We start from the raw sequence: 23,523 nt of genomic DNA, 5'->3' as shown, positions 1-23,523 counted from the left end.
TTGTATGTGTACATACTTGGCAATAAACTATTTCTGCCAACTGCGCATGCGCTTGAGTTCTGTCATCCCACTGCGCATGCGCTTGAGTTCTGTCATCCCACTGCGCATGCGCCCAGAGGAAAGCGGAAGTGAGCATCATGTCGATAGAGGACCCGTTCTTCGTGGTGAAGGGGTAAGAAACGTACAAACTAACCCTGAAAACACCGAAACCTCGAGCTGACCGACCGGCTACACGTCCACAGAGAGACCAGACTGTGGAGAGAGGATGTTAATAATAATAATAATAATGATAAATATACAAGTCACATCAGCGGAGGGGAGGCTAAAGCTAGCTGTAGCTAACTAGCATCGATGCTAACAGCAGAGCTACTGCTAATGTGTGTGTGTGTGTGTGTGTGTGTGTGTGTTTATGTGTGTGTGTGTGTGTGTGTTATGTGTGTGTGTGTGTGTTTATGTGTGTGTGTGTCTGTGTCTGTTATTGTGTGTGTGTGTGTGTATGTTAATGTGTGTGTGTGTGTCTGTCTGTTATTGTGTGTGTGTGTGTTTATGTGTGTGTTTGTGTGTGTGTGTGTTTATGTGTGTGTGTGTGTGTTTGTTTGTGTGTGTGTGTTTATGTGTGTGTGTGTGTCTGTGTGTGTGTAATGTGTGTGTGTGTGTGTTTAATGTGTGTGTGTGTGTGTGTGTGTTATGTGTGTGTGTGTGTGTGTGTGTGTGTGTGTGTGTGTTTATATGTGGTGTGTGTGTGTGTGTGTACACAGGGAGGTGCAGAAGGCTCTGTCTCGTGCCCGGGCTCTGTTTGACAGATGGCAGGAGCTGCTGCAGGAGGGGACCCAGGTGAGCAGCCCTCCTCCTCCTCCTCCTCCTCAGAGACACTGAGGACCACGTGGAGGTCCAGACTGCTTTTATTAAACTTATTAATGCACTAGGGGCGGCTGTGGCACATGAGGTAGAGCGCTTGTCCCGTAACCACAAGGTTGGTGGTTCAAACCCCTCTACCGGCAACATGCCGAGGTGTCCTTGAGCAAGACACCTAACCCCAAGTTGCTCCCCGGGCGCTTCATTGCAGCCCACTGCTCCTCCGGGATGGGTTAAATGCAGAGAAATAATTTCCCCATTGTGGGACTAATAAAGGATTGATTATTATTATTATTTAAAACCAGGGAGCAGGTTTAAAGACCGGGTTCAGGGCCAACAAAGCTCAACGCTGCAAGGGAGTAAGGAGACGCTTTCACACATTTGACCACAGATACATGAGAAACAAATACACATTCTGCAAACATAGAAAGATTAAGAAGTTGTGCATGAGAAAACAAACAATACAAACCAGGGAGCAGGACGTAAAGCTTTGGTTTATGGTGTCCAACAAAGCTCATCGCTGCAGGGACACCAGTTTGACGACAGACACGTGACACAAATAAACATTCTGCAAACAAAGAAACATTGAAAAGTTCTGCACAACACAGCAAACAATAGAAAAACAGATGAAACAGTATGACGTTTCTCTGGATTCATTTTCAAAACATCTGTTTGTTTGTTTTACTTGTCATTCTTAATGGAAATAAACTATTTTCAAGGCTGCTGCTTGTGTTTTGTTCATAATATATTTACAACGTGTGTGTTAGCTTGAGAGGATGAACCACTAAAACTGTAAGCTATTAAAAATATGCGTTCCTGTAATATAATTCTGTGCAATGCCAAAAAGATCTTTCCTCACATTGTTTGCATTTACCTCTTTAAATCTGTATTAAGTGCAATCAAACATCCAGTTTCTCACAACCACTCACGTCCTGCATGTGAAGGATGCATCTTGCTTTTCTTGTAATCAAGCAAAAAATGTAAACTCTTCTGTGGTGATTGGTGTGGTTGGACTGAAGATCTGCTTCCATAGAGGCTGATTAGACTGTTTTAATATATACAGCGTGTGTAGTAAACAAAGTGTCTGTTTGGTTTCTGTGGTCTGAAGGTGAGTCGTGACGAGCTGGACTGGAGCGCTAATGAACTGAGGAACTGTCTGAGGGCCATCGACTGGGACCTGGAGGACCTCAGCGAAACCATCAGTATCCTTTCAAGCTGAAAAAAAGAATCTCTTTCCCTCCTCCACACAACCCGCATCTTCACATGACCGCCTGTATTTATAACAACAAACACAGGCTTTGTGTCACTCTCTCTCTCCCTCCCTCGAGTCCCTTCATCTCTGTACTTATTTATGAGACTTATGAAACCTTCTAAAGACCAGAATCTTTTGTTTAACTTATATGATAATTAAGCAAATATCAGAAACCCTCTCAGTAAGAAAAACAATATCAGAAACATGTTATTTTTTCATATTTTGCACTGTATTTGTGTACATTGTCTGTACACAAGTCAGACAATAAATATGTCAACATTTCTCAGCATAATTCAGTTACATAGGGAGTTATGGTACCTTGATCGAAGAGAATCTTTGAACACCTTTTTTTTTGTAGTTTTAGCTGGATGTGTGTTAAATTACAGAATAATACATTTTATTTGTGTAGCTCTTTAAAAGGTAGTCAGAGGCACTTTACATGGTAAAGACAGAAACAAGAAATAACAATGTAAACAAGGCAGAGAGACATTATAACAGACAGAAACAAAACACAACAAGAAAAGAAAAAAGGTGGTTTCCTTTTGACTGTTAATGACAGATAAAGAAAGGTAATCAGATTTATTTATAGACACATTCAGGTCTACTTCAACACAACAATTCGTTAGTATTTTCTTTTTCAAACCTATTTGTCTCCTTAAATTATAATAGCTGATGTTAATAAATGAGTGAAAACGTTTTTTTGGAGCGCTGCAGAGTTTTAGCTGTTAGTGCTGCAGAGGATCAGCAGACGTGTCGGGTTCCTTAACCTGCTCAGGTATCGTGGAGTCGAACCCGGGGAAGTTCAGACTCGGTGAGAATGAACTTCAGGAGAGGAGAGACTTTGTGGAGCGAACCAGGAAATCCGTCCAGGTAAACCTCATCCTCTCGAATTTAGGTTTTAGGTTTGATATAAACTCATATCTCATATTTTATAGACATACTTTATCGGCTTCATACAATCCCTGTAAAGAATGGAGTTGAGTATTAATGTGCCTTAAAGAACAAAGATTGACATGTTATTTTTTCCCCGGGCGCTTCATTGCAGCCCACTGCTCCTCCAGGATGGGTTAAATGCAGAGAAATAATTTCCCCATTGTGGGACTAATAAAGGCTTAATTATTATTTATTATTATTAAATATCCTGTAAACAATTTGCTTGGCTGTTTTATTCTAGGCTTAATTATTAATTCATTATTTTACTTCTTAATTAAAGTTAGTTGCTTTCATTAAAAATTAAGCTACACTGAAACAGAATTATTTGGACACATACTGATATTATGAGTGTTTTATCAACCTATATATATAAATATATTTATATAGAGAGAGGCGTTTTGTTTTGCCTCTTACTTTTGTGTCTGTGGAGGCCTCACACGGTGCTTCATACGAGTATAAACGAGGCTTAATGAAGCTTACAGACTGTACATGTCAGGCAAAATCAATCCCACAGCTGAAGCACAGAGTAACTAGTATGTTTTCACCAGGTGGCAACCTCCAGTCTATGAGAAAATGACTCTACTTCTCTCTTGATTTATTCCCTCAGTAAACATTGTAAACATGAGTTTATGGTCTCAATCTCTAGTTTCAAGTCTTCTTCAATACAGCATGATGTTCATTTAGTAAATGATGCTCCATTTAGAGTCAAACAGACCATAAAGCAGGGGATGCTTTAGGGCGGGGCTACAGTGATTGACCGGTCGACACCAGAGACTTATATGGTGTCTCTACGTCACTCCTGCTCAGTCCAGATATGGTCACTTCAGTCCTTGAAGTTTCACAACAGCAGTCCACAAACCAACGGGTTATGTCATGATGACTACCTCCCCTTCTTATGTACAGTCTATTGTTTTCACTGTGTTTCTATATAATTGATTATCCACCTATACCCGTCAGCTCGTTTATCCTCCACTGCAGCAGTTAAGCTTCTAATAAAATGTCCTCACTGTGGGCACCATGGAAAATATGAGCCACATGGGTCTCGCAGGCAAAGGTACAGTTTCTTAAAATAGACCCGAGGAGAACTGAGTCATCAGAGCCAAACAAAAGAGCTTTAATACCAACAGGGAACAAAAGGCTTCCTGACATTTTGATTTGATTCTGCTGCAGCTGCGAGAAAATCACATTAATGAAGTTGTCTGCGCTGAGCTGGCCTTTTAAATAGAATTTTTTTTCTTCTTTGCTTTGTCTGTGTGTGTGTGTGTGTGTGTGTGTGTGTGTGTGTGTGTGTGTGTGTGTGCAGGAGATGAAGGATCAGTTGTCCAGCCCTTCTGCTGTGGCTCAGGCAGAGAAGAAGAACAGAGAGGTTTGTTAATGTCCAAACACACACATATACAGTGTTATTAGAATAACATGCTATGAGTAATGCAACGCTCAGAAATGGGAGATTTTCCGGTTTAAAAAAACTCCACACACACCCCTCGTACTTCCTGAACCACCACCTTAAGGCCTTTTAAAAATAGTTTAATAAAGAACAGAACCTTGTAACTTCTGACATTTCTTCATGCAGTGCCAATATGATACTTATGGCACCAGTATCGATACAATACACGTGTTTTCTGTCTGCCTCTCTTTGCAGTATCCTGTCATTTCCCCAAAATCAGCTCACGTGTCGTCTATCACCCATGTTTTAAGAGACTTCTTCTTTGTTTTTTTACGACATCTCATAGTCATAGCTTATTTTAATTCCATCTAATACAGAAAATGAGAAAAATATTGCAGCCTCTTTATGATTTTGAATGTTACGTGAATAGCAGCTCCAGCAAACCGCCACACTCGCATTGTTCCAGCCTCGGGTCTGCAGCTGTAGTTTCCAACACTAACTCCGTGTCTTCTGTGTGTCTGTTTGTTGGTCCAGGCTCTGCTGACCTCATCGGGCCAGGACAGGTCAACGGGTCTGGAGGCCCATCTGGTGTCTGCAAACTCCAGATACATCCAGGATCAACAAGAACAACAACAGGTAGAGAAGGAGGGAGAATAGATAATAAGGATGCTCCACGAAACTCCGTTCTAAACGAGAATTGGTTCCAAACTAGTAAAATATCAGAGTATTCATAAGGTCTGGAGTTCACAGTTCTTTAGAGATTCCGGAGTGAGATGTCCTCGTCTCAAACCTCCTCTCTCTGTCTCTTTGTCTGTACTCTGACACACACACACACACACACTTTGGCTCAGAACAGCGTGAGACACACATCATGGCAGAGAGAACACAAAGATCCAAAGTGAGAAGAATGACAAGAAGAAGGGTTTGAGTGAGAGGGGAAAGGACAAAGGATGAAACATGAAAGAGAGAACTTCATTGGTTTTATATTCTCTAAAGAAAAGAAAAATAATTCAACTTGACGAAATAAATCTAAGAGAAGGATTAGTCGTCTCTACCTTGTCTTACTACATTTGAAATTGTGTTGTGTGGCTTTATTTGCAGTTGTGAAATAAGACGTCTCATAAACTCCCACGTGAGAGCGTCTGAACTGTCAGACTGAAGCGTGAAAATGTTTTTATTACGTTGTGTTAACAGGCGAGGAGGACGGTCTGATCAAAGGATGCGATGTGAGAGAGTGTAGCCGTGAGATCTTGGTGTGTGTGCTTAACAAACTTTCCGCGCTGTGAAGGAAGTGAGAGAACAGTAAATATACAGTAGGTGTAAAGTTCAGAGATGAGTTGTTTGGTTTTGTATTTCCTGTTGTGTTGAATGAAGGAACATCTTGTGTGAGGTTGTGGTTTTTACTGGGAATCAAGTACAAAAAAATCCACAGTGCTTGTTCACATTTCATGATTAGAAGAGGGTATTTCTGCTTTTGTTGCATTCCATCAGCTCAAAAGAGTGTGTGTGTGTGTGTGTGTGTGTGTGTGTGTGTGTGTGTGTGTGTGTGTGTGTGTGTGTGTGTGTGTGTGTGTGTGTGTGTGTGTGTGTGTGTGTGTGTGTGTGTGTGTGTGTGTGTGTGTGTACAAAGTGCTTTGTTTTCAATGAAACACGCAAATAACAAGGTTATCGATGAAAAAATTGACGTTTTAAAACAATGTGTAGCGGGCAGAAATAAACAATAGCTTTAAGGAAATTATGCTTAATGTGTGTGTTAATGTGTGTGTGTGTGTGTGTGTGTGTGTGTGTGTGTGTGTGTGTGTGTGTGTGTGCTGATCGTGCAGGAGCAGGATGAGCAGCTGGCAGCTTGGTCTCCGGCAGCATCAGAGTCCTCAAAGACATGTCGGGACGCATCGGGGACGAGCTCGACGAGCAGGCTGTGTGAGGCTGTGTGAGTGCACACACACACACACACACACACACACACACACACACACACACACACACACACACACACACACACACACACACACACACGTGCATAATTCCACAGTAGAGGTGTGGGAATTCTAAGATGCATTAGGAGGCGGACGTGGAAGATTAGATGCAGTGACGGAACAACTAAACTCAGTAAGAGTAGAAGAGCTATGAGTAATATTATTTTGGTTATGCACTGCAGAAGGATTTATGTTTTGTTTTAAGATAAGATAATCCTTTATTAGTCCCGCAGCGGGGAAATTTGCAACTTCTTTGTACTGCGGTTGGCAACAAAGAGAGTGGTAATGAAAAGATTTAGCTTTCTATTTTATTGACTCTTGTAGTCTGAGCTTTGAAAGCACTTTTCTTATTAATGAAGCAGCACAGATTCATCTGTCTGCTTGTATTCATTTATGGAAAAGAAAATTGAGGATGGAATACATTTGAATGCATCAAGAATTGTGTATGAATGAATCGATGACGAGTGAATCGTAATCAAATCGAGTTCTGAGGTCAGAGAAGATTCACATCGCATTGCTCTGGTTAAATTAGCAAAGACACCTTTTCTTCTTTCTCACCTTTAAAAAATGTAAACAAGATAAAGTTTAGACAACACTGATGTTATTAGTTTTATACTTTTTGTAGAATTTGATTCCAATGGTGGCTGCGTAGGATTGTTTCTGTCTCGTGCGATCCAAATATTTCTAATAACTCCAGAGCATTGTAAAGTCTGAAAGCAGTAAACAATCATTTTGCTTCTCTTATTTATTAACGGGGCAGTCTAGCAGCAACCTTACAGTACTATAGATCATTTTTACTTAACAACAATAACATAAATACTTTTGGGGGGCTGATGACCGACATTCAAAGCTTCAATCAAAAAACCTTGATAGAAGGGTCTGATGTAAAGTAAAAAAAATAAATAAAAAAAGGCCTTTGCTACAATTCTAGACTGTGAATTCTTTTATTTTTTCAGAGACCTGAAACTTCAACAGTAAAGATTTAGTTCAGTTATTGCCATTCTGTGGTAGTTATCAGAATCAAATCTGGGAAACGTGTAAAAATCATAATAACTGAAGTAAAGAAGAGCTGGTAGTTGGAGTGGTAGGATCACTTTACTGCTGAGTAATAATACATAACAAATGGTGCTTGGACCTATTTTCCCGTATTTTAGTATTTTCATTTTTATTTTTGATTAAGTGCTCAGAACTGATCATCCCTGACTTTTGAACTTTTGAACTATATTTGATCTAAGTCGTCCTATTTAAGTTTCCTGTTACTGTCCAGGTTCTGGGTTTGTTTTTTCCACAGAAGAGCGAGCCTCAGATCAGTGACACATCTTCAGGAAGTAGGGCGAGAATTATTTCTTGCTTATTGCAACATAATTTTCTTTCCAGTCCTTTTCGCGTCAACAACAGAAACTTAACAGCACTCGTTATCTAAATCACCTTCTAATCCTGAGTAAACAGTGACTCATAGTCAGCTATAATAGAGTTACAATAACAAAGAATTTGCTGATCTTTATGGCCTCGTCATCTTTAAAGCATTTGTTTAGCACCGCACTCAGGACAGACTTTACATTGTAATCCTTTTTACTGTCTCAGTTTCAACCAACTCTTTCATTTTGTGGGATGTAATAAACACTTTGAGGGCTTTAGAAGTCTTGTTTTTCTTTTTAATATCTCCTCTCATAACTCCCTGTAGAGCTGTAAATGCCTACAGCGGTCAGAATGTACATCTTTAAAGAGTACAGCAATGAATGTTGATGATGTGTTTAGGCTGAAAGTGTCCACAGTGATGTTTTACACTCAGTTTAAACTCTCGTGTTCTCCTCTTGTTGTTCAGGATGTTGGGGGACTTTGGGGACGAGATGGACCAGACGTCGTCCCGCATGGACTCGGTCCTCAAGAAGCTGGAGAAGGTGTCTCACATGACCAGCAGTAAGTTTATACACACACACACACACACACACACACACACAAACTAGAGTTATATTTTATGCTAACTACATGCTAATTGCTAATTTTGTCTTCATGAGAAACACAAAAAACAACGTTTTTAAACTCCACGATGACATCTGGAGTGAAAAGTGTCTGTAACAAACTTCTATAGCAGATTTACCTGTAAGTTTTTAAATCAGTCACACAAAAAGAAAAATCAATGTATCAAGGTTATTATTAATAACCTAGGATTGCACCATGTATTGCTGAAATTGATATTTTTTCATTTCAGTTCAGTACAGCGATGTGTTTAGTTTCAATTGGAGGAACAAACATAGAAAACCAAACCAGCTTCAAGTGAACCTTAAATATATATACATTTTTATGAAATAATGCATGCTCTACTCCCGGGGGAGAGAGATTGTGCGACTCGTCTTCTTGTTTCTACCACTTTTGATTCAATAAATGAATCTCTGTTTATGTGTTATTAACGAGTCCTCTGCAGAACATCGAAATTGTCACTACTTCACATTCTTTTTGTCCAGATTTGACCCCTTTTTAATGAAACCGTCTCAGTTTGAGTGTTTAGTGTCTGAAGATGTCCTCCGCTCTGCTCCTCAGGTCGGAGACAGTGGTGTGCCATCGGCGTTCTGGTCACCATCATGATCGTGGTCCTCATCCTCTTCTTCGCCCTGTGATGACGGCGACCTCCGACCCCTCGACTACGTTTCACCGACGCCTCTCCCCCCCGTTAGGACGGACGGACAGATGGATGGGACAGAAACGGGAAGATGGACATGTCTCCTCCTCCTCCTTTTCCTCCTTCTCCTCCTCCTCCCGTCCCTTCCTTTCCTCCTTCACTGAGGAGAAACTGGTGACCTGCAGAGAGAAGTTTGGATACAACCCTCCTTCTCTCTGCTTTTAATGATTCTAGTGGAAAAAAAACCAAACAAAGGAGTTTAACATTTGGGGGAAACCCTGGTGTTATTACATATTTCACATTGGTGCATTTCGGTTATTGTTGGAGATGACGGTACTCAATGGGAGGGTCAGGACAGGAGGGCTGCTCCTGTCAGGTTTAAAACACAAATCTGCAAAATGTAAAGCAAATCAAGATACTTTACTATTAATAAGTACATTTGTATTTTTAAAAGTACTCCAAACGGCTTAGTAAACGGCAGAAACATCTGTTAAGTTGAGAAATCAGTGATCACCTATGACATCGGGCAGGTACATTAGGAAACAACAGCATTTGATCGCTGCAAAACAACAAAACAGTTTTCATCCTCATTCATATCTTTGAAGAACCAAAAAATTGTATCTACTTTATAAGTAAGTAGTTCTAAAAAGTTGTTTTTGCTTTAAAATGTTACAGACGGAGAGAAATGAAAACACCTTGAACAACTATTTTAGGGGCTATAAAGTAAATAAATATGGATGTATTAACTTTTAACCCTAGAAAGATGCTGTTATTTGTGTTTTTTAGGGCAGACAGGAGCGGTGTGCTTTCTTTCAGTGTTGCCTTAAATATATTTTTATATCGTGGAAATGTGCAGTATGTTTATGTGCCTACATGTCGATCAGGGTGGAGAAAAGTCCCACCAAGTTCTAATCGTCGGTTGAATCCGGAGAGAATCCTTTTGTTGGTAAAAAAAGTTTGTTTTTATGACAGCAGCTGATTTCACAAAAACAAAATGATTTTCTTCTGAAATCATCTTCTGAGGCGTTTGTGTTCCAAACTAAACCCCCGTAGACTCACAGCAGACGTCCAGCTGCCCATGCCTGATAACAGAGGATGCTTTTTGCTCCACCAGACACTTCTCACATCTTCCCACGGTTCAAACGGTTTCACTTCCTGATTTGATATCCGTCTGGTGGAAGGTGAAGTCAGGTCTCCGATTGGTCGAGGCTTTGTTACTCTCTCACTGGGCGATGATGAGAGACAACCTTGTCTCTGAGCGAATGGGTTTCTCCCGTTTTGTATCCCAAAAAAAAAAGAGAAACGCTTTAGCTAATGAGAGGAGGGACGGTTGCCGGGCAGGATGTGTCCGCACAAGGCCCAGATTCAGGCCGACGGCTCCCTCTGCTGGAGGCCGTGGGTCATGATGTTCTCTTTGTGTCATGTCAGGTAACACAACCCACGCAAAAAGAGGGGGGGTGTTGCATTGCTGTATAAATGTAAACTAAAATGTGTAAATGGACATAATTCATGTAAAAAGCCTTTTGCAGAATCAATTTTATTTGTGATGCAGCTTTCTTTTACTCATGTTTTATTTTTTGCTTTTGTCACCCAAATGATGACGTTACATAACATTTTTTAACCAATGGAGTCAGAGGTCAGATGTCCCAGGATTCAATGCGGGTGGGTCTTTTTAAATCTAAGTTTTTTTGTGCTTTTTTTTAATGTGTTTTTACATTTTCAAGCACTCGCTCCTTAAACGCCTCCGTGGGGACAATCAGCTGAATACGTGGAAGAAATGGCTGCGAGCATAAATGAAACACTCCTGAGGTTTTCTAGAGGTCTGTGCAGGGAAAGGCTTCTGCTAACATTTATAATATACAGCTTGTTTGTTTTTTTTCCATAATGTTAAAACTGTTTGGTGCTTTTTCTGTTTTGATTTGACGACACATCTGGTCCTCAAACACCAGATTTGAGGATTTCTGCTCTTTGTTTTATCCAAAAATGAAACTGCACACACACATTTGTGAATTGTGTTTCATCAAGACAGTGATCACACAATACATCTAGCGATGTTGCACAAGCCACACTTTTATTAAACACATTTTGAACTCCTTTCAGGCCGGTTTAACCGCCCACAAACAAAGCAGAACAATCTCAGGCTTATGTTTTTAAAAGTTTTTTTGTTCACATATTTAAAGCACACATACTATAAATATTCTTAAACAGATTTTGAATAATAATATAAACACTTCTAGGTACATTTTACGACTCATGCTCACCTGTTATAAACTTGACTGAAGCTTTAAAATCATGTTAAAGTCATCTGTTGACTTATTGTTGAATTTAATAATTTCATTTAACATTTTGCAAACCTTGCATGTATTACATTAACCTAAACATCTCCTTTATTTAAAGTGCCAAAAATCAGAATGTTAAATACAACCACAAAGAGTAGCTTTGTATTTATTTAATTTAAAAAATAATTGGGATGACTTGTTTTATTGTGAAAGTCTCCTGTAGGACGAGAATCCGAAAGTGCAATTTTTTTTAAACAATACTGGCTGCCATCGTGCCCTTGAGCCCCAAACATCACGTGTGTCTTCAGTTTTACAGAAAAAACTTATCCGCTAAATATTACTTTTTCATTCATTGCTCTGCTAAATACAAGTTTTTTTTAAGCATTTAATCTCACAAACACTACATGAAGAATAAATGTTCCTTCGCTTCTGCTGCTTTGACATCTGAATAGAACATGATTGTAATCTGGAGTTTAACGTTTCATTAAACTTGTTCAACTTGAAGCAACTCAATTTGATTGTGATTTCTTTCAATAAGTCTTCCTCTGATTATTTAAATTTTAAGACGTGTGACGGAGGCTTTTAAAACATTCATAAATCTATGTTTAGGCTTCGTTCCCTCTCTGTGTGGTTGAATGAATCTTGTCCAGGTCCCTCTGTGATTTGTGTTTTAGATGAAAGCCTCCACCAAACGTTACAGGATTGTCTTTTAATTGAGAGGCACTCAACATCGTCACATTCTACCCTGAGAGCAGAGCCGTCGTGTGAAAACACATTTACTTACTTTAGCTGTAGCGAGCAGAGCGCTGGTCCCATGTGGGCCGCACGAACTGCAAGTAGCTCTGAAAACAAGCAGCTCAGAGATGAGCTTATTTTAATTAAAATACAGTTTCCCACTTTAAGATAAGATTTTGCAAGACTGATCTGATCAAATGTCGTGGGAAAAAGCATTTTAGTTTTTTTAATAAACTCCTTCATGCCCAGGATTTAAAATCTACAACCTCCCTGATTTACAAACTGAATGTGGAAAGTTTACCGGATGCATCCTATTGGCTGAATTTTTTTATTTTTGAAATCCACTAAGATCCCACATTAATTGAACTAACTTTTTTAACAAATAATATTGCGAGGACTGAAATGACAGATGATTTATCGATTATTTTATGGGCGGAAAATTAAAAGCCATCGATTCTGATAATGGATTAAGCATCCAAGTCATTTATCAAAGGAACACAACGAACAATTTCTTGCTCCAGCTTCCCAAATGTTGCGTATGACTGTTTTGTAGTATTTTGAATAGATTTTTTAAAATGTTAATTTACAAGCTATACTTTTACAGGCTGCAGCCCTGTCTTTAAAAAGTAACAGTACAGTTTGTTATAAATATTCCTTCAAAAAGAATGAAAATAAAAAAAAGGGTTAAGTGTAGTGTGTGACCAAAAAGTCATCGTAAATGTAAAAATTCATAGTCAAGTCATAGTATAGTATGTCGAAAAAAGTCATATAAAAAGTCATAGTATAGTATGTCAGAAAAATTCATATAAAAAGTCATAGTATAGTATGTCAGAAAAATTCATAAAAAAGTCATAGTATAGCATGTCGAAAAAAGTCATAAAAAAGTCATAGTATAGCATGTCGAAAAAAGTCATAAAAAAAAGTCATGGTATAGTATGTCAAAAAAATTCATGAAAATAAATCAATATAGCAGGTCGGAAGAATTCATAAGAAAAGTCATAGTATAGTATGTCGAAAAAAGTCATAGTATAGTATGTCGAAAAATAAAAAATTCATTATAATATAAAAATTCAGTCATAGTATAGCATGTCAGAAAAAGTCATAAAAAAAGTCATAGTATAGTATGTCGAAAAAAGTCATAAAAAAAGTCATAGTATAGCATGTCGAAAAAAGTCATAAAAAAAGTCATAGTATAGCATGTCGAAAAAGTCATAAAAAAAAAAAAAAAGTCATAGTATAGCATGTCGAAAAAAGTCATAAAAAAGTCATAGTATAGCATGTCGAAAAAAGTCATAAAAAAAGTCATAGTATAGTATGTCGAAAAAAGTCATAAAAAAAGTCATAGTATAGCATGTCGAAAAAAGTCATAAAAAAAAGTCATAGTATAGCATGTCGAAAAAAGTCATAAAAAAAAGTCATAGTATAGTATGTCGGAAAAAGTCAAAAAACGTCATAGTATAGCATGTCGGTATAGCATGTCGAAAAAAGTCATATGTCGAAAAAGTCATAAAAAAAAGTCATAGTATAGCATGTCGAAAAAAGTCATAGTATAGTATGTCAGAAAAAGTCATAAAAAAAAGTCATATTATAGCATGTCGGAAAAATTCATAAAAAAAAAAGAGTCATAGTATAGCATGTCGGAAAATGTCATAAAAAAGTCATAGTATAGTATGTCGAAAAATAAAAAAGTCATAGTATAGCATGTCGAAAAAAGTCATAAAAAAAGTCATAGTATAGCATGTCGAAAAAAGTCATAAAAAAAGTCATAGTATAGTATAATAAAAAAGTCATATCGGAAAAAGTCATAAAAAAGTCATAGTATAGCATGTCGAAAAAAGTCATAAAAAAGTCATAGTATAGCATGTCGAAAAAAGTCATAAAAAAGTCATAATAATGTCGGAAAAAAGTCATAAAAAAGTATAGTATAGTCGGAAAAATTCATAAAAAAGTCATAGTATAGCATAGTATATAAAAAAGTCATGTATAGTATGTCGAAAAAAAAAAATCATAGTATAGCATGTCGAAAAAAGTCATAAAAAAAAAAAGTCATAGTATAGTATAGCATGTCGGTAAAAAGTCAAAAAATAAAAAAAGTCATAGTATAGTATGTCGGAAAAAGTCATAAAAAAAACGTCATAGTATAGTATGTCGAAAAAAGTAAAAAAACGTCATAGTATAGTATGTCGGAAAAAGTCATAAAAAAGTCATAGTATAGCATGTCGAAAAAAGTCAGTATAGCATGTCGGAAAAAGTCATAAAAAAGTTAATAGTATAGTATGTCGAAAAAAGTCATAAAAAAGTCATAGTATAGTATGTCGAAAAAAAAAAGTCATAAATGTCGAAAAAAGTCATAAAAAAGTATAGTATAGCATGTCGAAAAAAGTCATAAAAAAGTCATAGTATAGTATGTCGAAAAAAAAAAAAGTCATAGTATAGTATGTCGAAAAAAGTCATAAAAAAAGTCATAGTATAGCATGTCGAAAAAAGTCATAAAAAAGTCATAGTATAGTATGTCGAAAAAAGTCATAAAAAAAAGTCATAGTATAGTATGTCAAAAAAGTCATAAAAAAGTCATAGTATAGCATGTCGAAAAATGTCATAAAAAAAAGTCATAGTATAGTATGTCGGAAAAAAATCATAAAAAAGTCATAGTATAGTATGTCGAAAAAAAAAAAGTCATAAAAAAGTCATAGTATAGCATGTCGAAAAAAGTCATAAAAAATTCATAGTATAGTATGTCGGAAAAAAAAGTCATAGTATAGTATGTCGTCATAGATAGTATGTCATAAAAAAAAAAGTCATAGTATAGTATGTCGGAAAAAGTCATAAAAAAGTCATAGTATAGCATGTCGGAAAAAGTCATAAAAAAGTCATAGTATAGTATGTCGAAAAAAGTCATAAAAAAGTCATAGTATAGTATGTCGAAAAAAGTCATAAAAAAAAGTCATAGTATAGTATGTCGAAAAAAGTCATAAAAAAAGTCATAGTATAGTATGTCGGAAAAAGTCATAAAAAAGTCATAGTATAGCATGTCGAAAAAAGTCATAAAAAAGTCATATAGCATGTCGAAAAAAGTCATAAATGTCAAAGTCATAGTATAGTATGTCGAAAAAAGTCATAAAAAAGTCATAGTATAGTATGTCGGAAAAAGTCAAAAAACGTCATAGTATAGTATGTCGAAAAAAGTCATAAAAAAGTCATAGTATAGCATGTCGGAAAAAGTCATAAAAAAAAGTCATAGTATAGTATGTCGGAAAAAGTCATAAAAAAGTCATAGTATAGCATGTCGAAAAAAGTCATAAAAAAGTCATAGTATAGCATGTCGAAAAAAGTCATAGTATAGCATGTCGGAAAAAGTCATAAAAAAGTCATAGTATAGTATGTCAAAAATGTCGGAAAGTTCATAAAAAAGTCATAGTATAGCATGTCGAAAAAAGTCATAAAAAAAAAAGTCATAGTCATAGTATGTCGAAAAATTCATAAAAAAGTCATAGTATAGCATGTCGAAAAAAGTCATAAAAAAAGTCATAGTATAGCATGTCGAAAAAAGTCATAAAAAAAGTCATAGTATAGCATGTCGTAAAAATGTCATGCAATAGTCATAGTATAGTCAGTCGAAAATTGTCTAGCATGCCATAAAAATGTTACCTGCCAGTAATGATTTCCTTTTCTCAGGTGTCCTGGACTGACTTTGCTCCTGATGAAGAGGAGGCTGAAGATGAAGAGTGGTATTCAACTGGACTCAAAGACGGACAAATAATTGTTGGCCAAACTCCAGTGCTTCTCGGTGGACACTGCTGCATTATGGGAATCATCTGCAGGGTTCATCTTGACAGCTTCCTGTTGATGTTTGATTTATCCAATAAAAACATGATATTACTGTTAGCTGTGATTTCTTCACATAGCTCTGCTGTGTTCTGGATAATTAAAAAAGAGACCCAGTGGTGTTGAAGCTGTTGATTGCAGATTCATAACAAGCTGTTTTATAAAGCAGAACATGAACTTGTAACAGCATTGATAAATTGTTGTACTGGAACTTTAACTGGTATGATAGTTGCACAACTAAAACATTCTGAAATTAAAAGTCAGTTGTTACATGATGAGCAGAAATTGGAACACAGAAGATCATCCACATGATTTTGTTCCTTTCAATTATCATGTATAGATTCAAAAAAGTTACATTCAATGTCATCAGAAAAATAAAAATATTCATAGTATATTATGTCAAAAATGCAGTCATAGTGTATAGTTCATGTCAAGAAAAAAGTCATGCATTGAAAGTATAGTTTTATGTCAGAAAGTCATAAAAATATTCATAGCATATTATGTCCAAAAATGCAACGACCAGTCATAGTGTAGTAGTTCAAAACATTTCAAGAAAAATGCCTGTAATAGTCAAATTGATTGAAAGTATAGTATGTCTTCAAAATAGAAAAAATGTCATGAAAAAAATCATAGAATTTGTCAAAGAAAAAAAAGAAGTCATAGTATAGCATGTCGGAAAAAAAGTCCAAGTATAGTAAGTCAAAAAATGTAAAGGAAATGTCTAAAGTTTAGTTTAGTGAACAGTATGCTGAATCATAATATAGTATGTTGAAAAAAGGCCTTGATCCTCAATGCAAATCATTTCATACTTTCACTTAAAATGTTAAATTCAGGACTATTAACTTGCTTTTATTTGAGACACTTTTCTGCAAAATCTACAAATTTGAAAAGATATCAAATGGAACAAAACATCAGCTAAAACATGTCCAACTCATTTTGGATAAAGGTATGAAATAAAGACTCGACACGGCAGTAAGGTCAGTCCTGTTTGTTAAAAACCTTTTTATTAAGATATTCAGATTTTTCCTCATTTTTAATCAGTCGGGTTTCTTTTTCTCTTTACAGTAGTTAATGTGCAATTATCTTTATTACCGGGTCACAGTTAGGAATTCACAAAGTTATTGGCACTTGGAACACATGGGGGAAACACTGGCATGTACACGGGGGCGGGGGGGGGGTTGGTGCAAAAGGGGCACCGGGCATTTGGTTGGATCGGGGGGGGGCAACACGGCAGGGTTTGGGTAAGGGTCTTTGGGGCATGTGTGTGTGACGGGGTGAGGTCGGGCATTTTCTCTGACATCAGTAGACTCTACTGCATTGTTTTTTATTATTTTATCCTTTTTTTTGTTTGTTTGTTTACCTCCAAAAAGCTGTTATTTTTTTCATTTTTCTGGGTTATGAAGAATAATAAAGAATAATACCTCATGCTGCGAGTGCACATCTAACAATCAAACTTTGATAGTGCTTCTATGTCATAATGTACAGTTTATATATTTATATATTTATAGTGGAAAAAAAAAGAAAAAGAAAAAAAAGAGTTCTGCGGAGTATTATTATTTTTTTTTTAAACCTAACGACACCAGAGACAAGGAAGAGAAGGAATAAAAAATATCATTCACGGTTGCTATGATGGTGTATAAGCCCCGCCCCCGCCCCCACCCCCCGTTCCGTAGTATAACTCTGAGGTAAGACTGTGTTGACGTGGACTCTCTGCTTTGTGTCCCGTTTATCTGTAAAAACCCTGCGCTGATTGCATTCAAATGTGTCCGAGAGGCGCTCTGCTGAGGCTCCCGGGGTTTGTTCCTGAAATTAAAAAAAAAAAAAAAAAAAAAAAAAAAAAAAGAAGACTATGTACCTGCTTTTTGTAACTGCAGCCACAGCAGTTCAGAAGCTGCTGGCAGCGCTGAGATCTCTGTGGGCTTTAAGGTCTGCTATGGCTGAGAGCTCCCGAGGTAAACTGGTACTTGTTATGTTTAAAACTGCATCAGTGACACGAAGACGAGCTTCTGCATCTCAGAGGTTTGCCCGTTTTGTATTCATTTATACATATACATTATATTTATATATATATATATATATTTGTGAGTGTGTATTGTCTCTGGTGTGTAGGGGATTTTGGGAAAGAGCGGAGTAAATGTTATTTCTGGATAGAAGACTAAAGACCTGCAGAGAGCAGAGATTGAGGAGCGCGAGGGGTCAAAGGTCGGGGCGACGAGGCCAGGCTGCGGCGCCGAGGAAGATGATGAGCGGAGAGGAAGGGATGGAGATGGGTGAGAGAGAGAAACCGCGAGGATTCACCTCGGGATCATGATCATGAAAAAAATGGGTCTCGCATCCGCTTCCCTCGCTTAACTGTTCTCAAGTTTAGCCAGTTTTTTTTTTGCACACTTAACACAACTCCCGACATTCCCAGAGCTTCTCAGAAGGGTCCCTACACAGGAAGGAAAAATCCACCCTGTTTATCTGAACTCAAGTATTAAAATGACTAACTGGGGAAGATAGTGGAGCACTTTGACCAAAAATGCTCAGTGGGGAGCAAAAACGGAGCAAAAAAGGAGGCTAATTATCGGATTTGGTTCCGTCAGGTGGCCAGAAAACACGACGCCGAACGAACGCTCATATTTCCGTGTTTGCTGGATGTGTTGAATGTGCCCCCAAGTGAAAAGAAAACAATAAAAAATACAAGCTTAAGCAGCTTTAACAGAGAAGACACCAGGAATGTTAGAACACCAAAATAAGTGATTTTTAAAGCCAAAGTTCAAGTGTTTGAGGGTGGATTTCAAATGGATTCAAACATTTTTGAAAAAACACAAAATTACAGTCAATCAGATCAAACGTTTTCCTAATAAATGTGACAGAGTGCAAAACAAAACCCAACAAGCATTTTAATGGAACTGATAGTTGAAAGGACATTGACGTCCGTCTTTGCTTCCTTCATTGGTTTCTGAAAATCGGGACGTGAACATCTGGAGGATTATCAGTCGACAGCTGTTTTTAAAGAGAACTTTTTTTAAAACATTTTTGCACTCGTTTGGATTCAAACTCGAACATCAAATGCTTGCTGGGCGATCATAACCTTCTTTTCAGATCTGTGTAGGAACCCGGTCTGATTCTACTCCAACCTTCACCCCTTTACTGGTACCCCTCCCCCCTTAGACAGGTCGACTGGGCACATCATCATCATCATCATCATCATCATCCATTTTTTACAGTAAACATGTCATAAAGAGAGAGAAGAGAAAACGTACAAAATAAAAAAAGGGAATAATAGTACAAAAAGATAAAAACAACAAAAATAAGGAACTTACAAAAAGAGCCCTCACATTACATCTTGATCCCCCCCCCCCCCCCAACCCCAAACAAAAAGTCCCACTTCTTACACCAGCATCCAAACCACAGACAGGAAGTGACATAGCGAGCGTGCTCAGAAAAGGTGCCGAGGGCTTTGACTCGCCAGGAAAATTGAGCGCTCGCCCCAAAAGGTGCTTTTTTTTTTTTTTTTTTTTTTTTTTTTAAACGATTATTCCGCTCGCTCCTCGTCGTTTAGTTCCTCTCTGTGGATCGGCGGCCGAGACGGAGATCAGTAGCGGATGGACGAGCCGAAAACACGAAAAACAGCTGCAGGTGCTCTTTTTTTTTTTTTTTTCTTTTGGAAGTCACGTCAGCAACTTTTCAATCTACTGACAACTTTATTTGGCATCACAGCCCACGTGCTGGGTGGACGTTTTTTTGGCGGGTTTTTGCGTCTTGTGTCGAATTTTGTAAAAAAAACAAACTGAGCGGCAGAAGCCTCCGGCGGCGGTCTGCCGTTAAGGTGCTCGGATGAATACAGTGATCGAGACTCTGTCAGTACAATCGTAGCTTGTGTAGAATCACTGCTTATCGGGATATCGCCCCCTCTGGTGGCGTTAGTAGTTACTGCAGCCGCTGAGAGACCCCCCCCTTCTCTGGGCTGCAGTAGCTGTTTTTAACCACCAGGTGGCGTCTAAACAAAGAAAACAAACATTCAAGCAGCAGTAGCTTATTCTTTGTGGAAAAGCTGGTTTAGAACCAGGTCAAGTAAACGTACTTTGGGTCGATTTATAAATGCGAGTTTATGCAAACTTGGCTTAGAAATGTGTTCGTATCGTCACAAGACAATGGAGCGTTGGATTTTATCCATGAAGAGTTTTCTTTTCAAACAGACATTCAGACTTGTAGCCTTAAAATGATGTGAGCCCGTACAGCGTTTTCGCTCGCCTCGTCCGTCCGTCAGTCCCTGATCCCGCCCCCGACAACAGCTGCAGTACAGTAAGAACCAAACATCTGGTCCAGCATTAAACCCTCCTCCCTCCCTCCCGCCCCGCAGCACCTCAGTCGTACAACAATCGCAATGCAAAAATATGTGGTTCTCTTTCTCTAAACTATTTTACAGCTAACCATATCGCGCCCTTCTCTCTTTTTTTGTCATTTTTCTTTTTTCCAAACAACTTGGCAACTCTACGTACAGGTGTTAATGTTGACTTGTTAGTAGCATCTCTCTTAAAAAACAACCTTAAAAGGACTACGGTACACCAGCTCAAATGTAGAAAAACAAAACACAACAGCAACAGAAATTAAAAATTGTAAAAACGGAATAAATTGAAATGTGTACAAAGCTCTTCTAAAAAAAAAAAAAAAAAACGCGACCGAACTCGTATCGCTTTGAAAACAAAGAAAAAATAACAACGTCTGCTCTGGCCCCCGATCAACCTTTAGTCGTGAAACTGTGCTCAGGCATAGCGACTCTACAAAGAGGCAAAAAGCTGATGACCTCTAAAAAAAGAAGGTCAAAGGTCACTGTTTTAGTCTTAAGATTCTGTGATACATGGCCCGTGGTAATGCGTTTCACGTTGCGCTCTTCGTAGGGCACGAGTCGTTCAAAACGTCTCTCGTCTCGGTAGCACTTCGCTACTGTCTCGTAACGTTTCCTCCAAATCAAAAAGGAGGAAATTAAACACATAAAAAAAAACAAAAAAACTCTGGATGTGGAAACCAGTTTGAACCTGGTCAACATCCGGAGGTCTAAGTAGAACAAGCCAACACTGACAGACAGCCGAAAACCCTCCGTACTCACAACTTCCACATTCTTTTCAACATCTTGCACAGTGAAAAAAGACTAAAAAATACTTGCCTCTGTTAGAAAAGTAAAGCCCACATTTAGACTTTAGAAACAGAACTAGAGTCTACCAAGACGACTACAGCGGCTCCCAGCCGTCGTCTTCCCCCACGTCGGGTTGTGAGATCAATCTTTTTACATAACGGGGCCAAGACAAATTAAAAGCACGAAACAGTTTGGCGGTTCTTGCGGCATCTTGGATTACGGCCGTCGCCGTGTTTGTTTGTTTTTTTGCGCGAATGAACAGAAGTTACCATATTTGGAATGCGGAAGAGTGGCAACGACCTGTCAATCATAGTAGCCTGCCCTCATGTTCTCATAGACTTCTATACAATCTGACTTATTTTTTGTAACCAGAGGAGTCGCCCCCTAGTGGTCAGTAGAGAGAATGCAAGTTTTAAGACACTTCCGCATCTGCTTTACTCGGCAGAACCGGAGGTTGCTGCCTGGTTAAATGCCAAACTCTTCAAATTGTTTGTCTCGATAAACCAACTTTTCCAAAAACTCAATTCAATATCACTGAAGATTTAAGAAAACAGGGAACTCCCCGATTAATGTTCAGGCCACCAACTATTCATTTCAGCTCTTGAATCTCTTACGATTATTGTTAGAATAACTAATCTCAGAAAGCAACATTACTGTTTGATTGATACGGATGGATCGGGTTTAGACAGTATTTTGTATTGATTGTCACAAACATTAAAAGGTTGGGAGCCACTGAATCACTAACAATGATGTGTATCCACACTACCCCTAAATATCGGGCTTCTGCCAATTCAGAATTCTATGGAAATGGAAGAACAATGAGGCCGAACTCTTAAATTGAAGCTAAAAATGTCTTCACATTACCATAAACGGCTTAAAAAAACAACAACAGTGGGGTCAAACGTTCAGGACTTAAAGACTTTCCCGTCCGAACTCTATTACAGATATTTTAGTGCAATTTAAACTTCAAAAACCTCATTTTTCTTTCCTCGTTCTGCAGACAAATCTTTACTTAAGTTTCAGGAGGCTTCATTCCGTATCTGGATCGGCGTTATCGATATCGATCGTCTTGCCGGGGTCGTTTTTTTCTGCCCACGACCCCACCCCTCTGCAAAATAAACTACATAAATAAACAAGCACCCAGGTATTTATCTTGGTGGCACAGGGCCAGAGAGAGACGATCACTACCTCCTCCTCCTCCTCCTCCCGTCATTAGCCTCCTCTCTCTCTCTCTCTCTCCCTCCTCTCACTCTTGTCTCTTTGTCTGGATTGTGGATTCGCTCATGTGACGGCAGACTGCCGCAATGCCTCATCTGTCCTGGGAGATTCTTAACAAACGTCTCCTCCTCAGGAAGAAGAACACCACCACCACCTCCTCCTCCTCCTCCTCCTCCTCCTCCTCAAGTCTAGGAGGATTATAATTATTCTCTTTGAGCCCACTTGGTCACTTGGTTTAAAAACAGTCTGGTCGATATTCGCCTCATGATTGCCTGCGTCTCTCGTCTGGGCGTTCTGATTCGACCCGGGCAAAATGGGGACAGATAGACTTTTTTTTCTCATCAATAGTCAATAGATCATTTAAAGGTGCAGTAAACACACACACACACACACACATACACAGTGTCCCATGAGAGAGGGGTTGGCAGCACACACACACACACACACACACACACACACACACACACGCACACACACTGCTTGGTCAGAAGCACCTACACCCATTCATCTGCATATTTGCATTCCAATAGCTCACATGTATGCACACACACACACACAGCAACATATTTGGCAGCCCTATCTGTTGTTGCTGTAGACAGAAAACTCTCACTCACACACACACTCACTCACACACTCACACGGGTGAGAGTTTGGCAGGGATTTGCATTCTATGAAGAAAATGGAGTCGACACAGAAGTGAAGCAGCGGTGGAGAAAAAAAACCCGACGGCTTTACGTAATGAAGCGACGAGGGACCGACACTATTTAGCGGTTTCCTGTGTTTGTGTGTGTGTGTGTGTGTGTGTGTGTGTGTGTGAGAGAGACAGAGAGAGAGGGAGAGGGAGGGAGACAGAAATGTGTACATAAAGAGAGAGAGATGTAAACAAAGAAAAAGCTGAGAGACGGGTGAGGGCAGAAAAAGGGACATTTGAGGGGAGATTTAAGAGACGAATGGGGGAGAAAAAGGGTGAGTGGAGGACGGGACGTTTAAAGAAGGCGGAGACGGGATATGTAGGGAGGAGATCTGAAGAGAAGGAGTTGACAGAAGTGAAGTGTGTTTGAAATTTCCATGATTTTCATGTAAAAACGTTACCTATAAGACAGATGTTTAGTCTCTGCAGATGTGTTTAAGTCAGGCGCTCTGTGAGGCAGACAAAAACAAACAGCCACTCATCTCAACCTCTTTGCACATACCACCCACACACACCACACGTACACACACACACCCACACACACACACACACACACACACACACACACACACCACACACACACAGTGACAGACCTTGCAGAGCCGAGCACCCAAACCACCCACACACAGTGAC

At 38.6% G+C, this 23,523-nt stretch overlaps 1 protein-coding gene across 1 annotated transcript; it reads left to right on the top strand.

Annotated features, from left to right (window-relative positions):
• Positions 1-105: 105 nt before the first annotated feature.
• LOC129095643 (syntaxin-10) lies at positions 106-11,799 on the top strand. The gene is given in 10 exon segments (XM_054604166.1): positions 106-172; positions 759-834; positions 1,964-2,057; positions 2,883-2,977; positions 4,344-4,406; positions 4,959-5,059; positions 6,235-6,265; positions 6,268-6,344; positions 8,226-8,320; positions 8,942-11,799. Coding segments are annotated over 10 exon segments (744 nt in total). The 5' UTR covers positions 106-137; the 3' UTR covers positions 9,019-11,799.
• Positions 11,800-23,523: the final 11,724 nt, after the last annotated feature.

The sequence above is a fragment of the Anoplopoma fimbria genome, chromosome 9 (assembly GCF_027596085.1).
Source record: "Anoplopoma fimbria isolate UVic2021 breed Golden Eagle Sablefish chromosome 9, Afim_UVic_2022, whole genome shotgun sequence".
Taxonomy (NCBI): Eukaryota; Metazoa; Chordata; class Actinopteri; order Perciformes; family Anoplopomatidae; genus Anoplopoma; species Anoplopoma fimbria.
The sequence above is the reverse complement of the archived record's forward strand: the minus strand, read 5'-3'. Positions and strand labels throughout refer to the sequence as shown.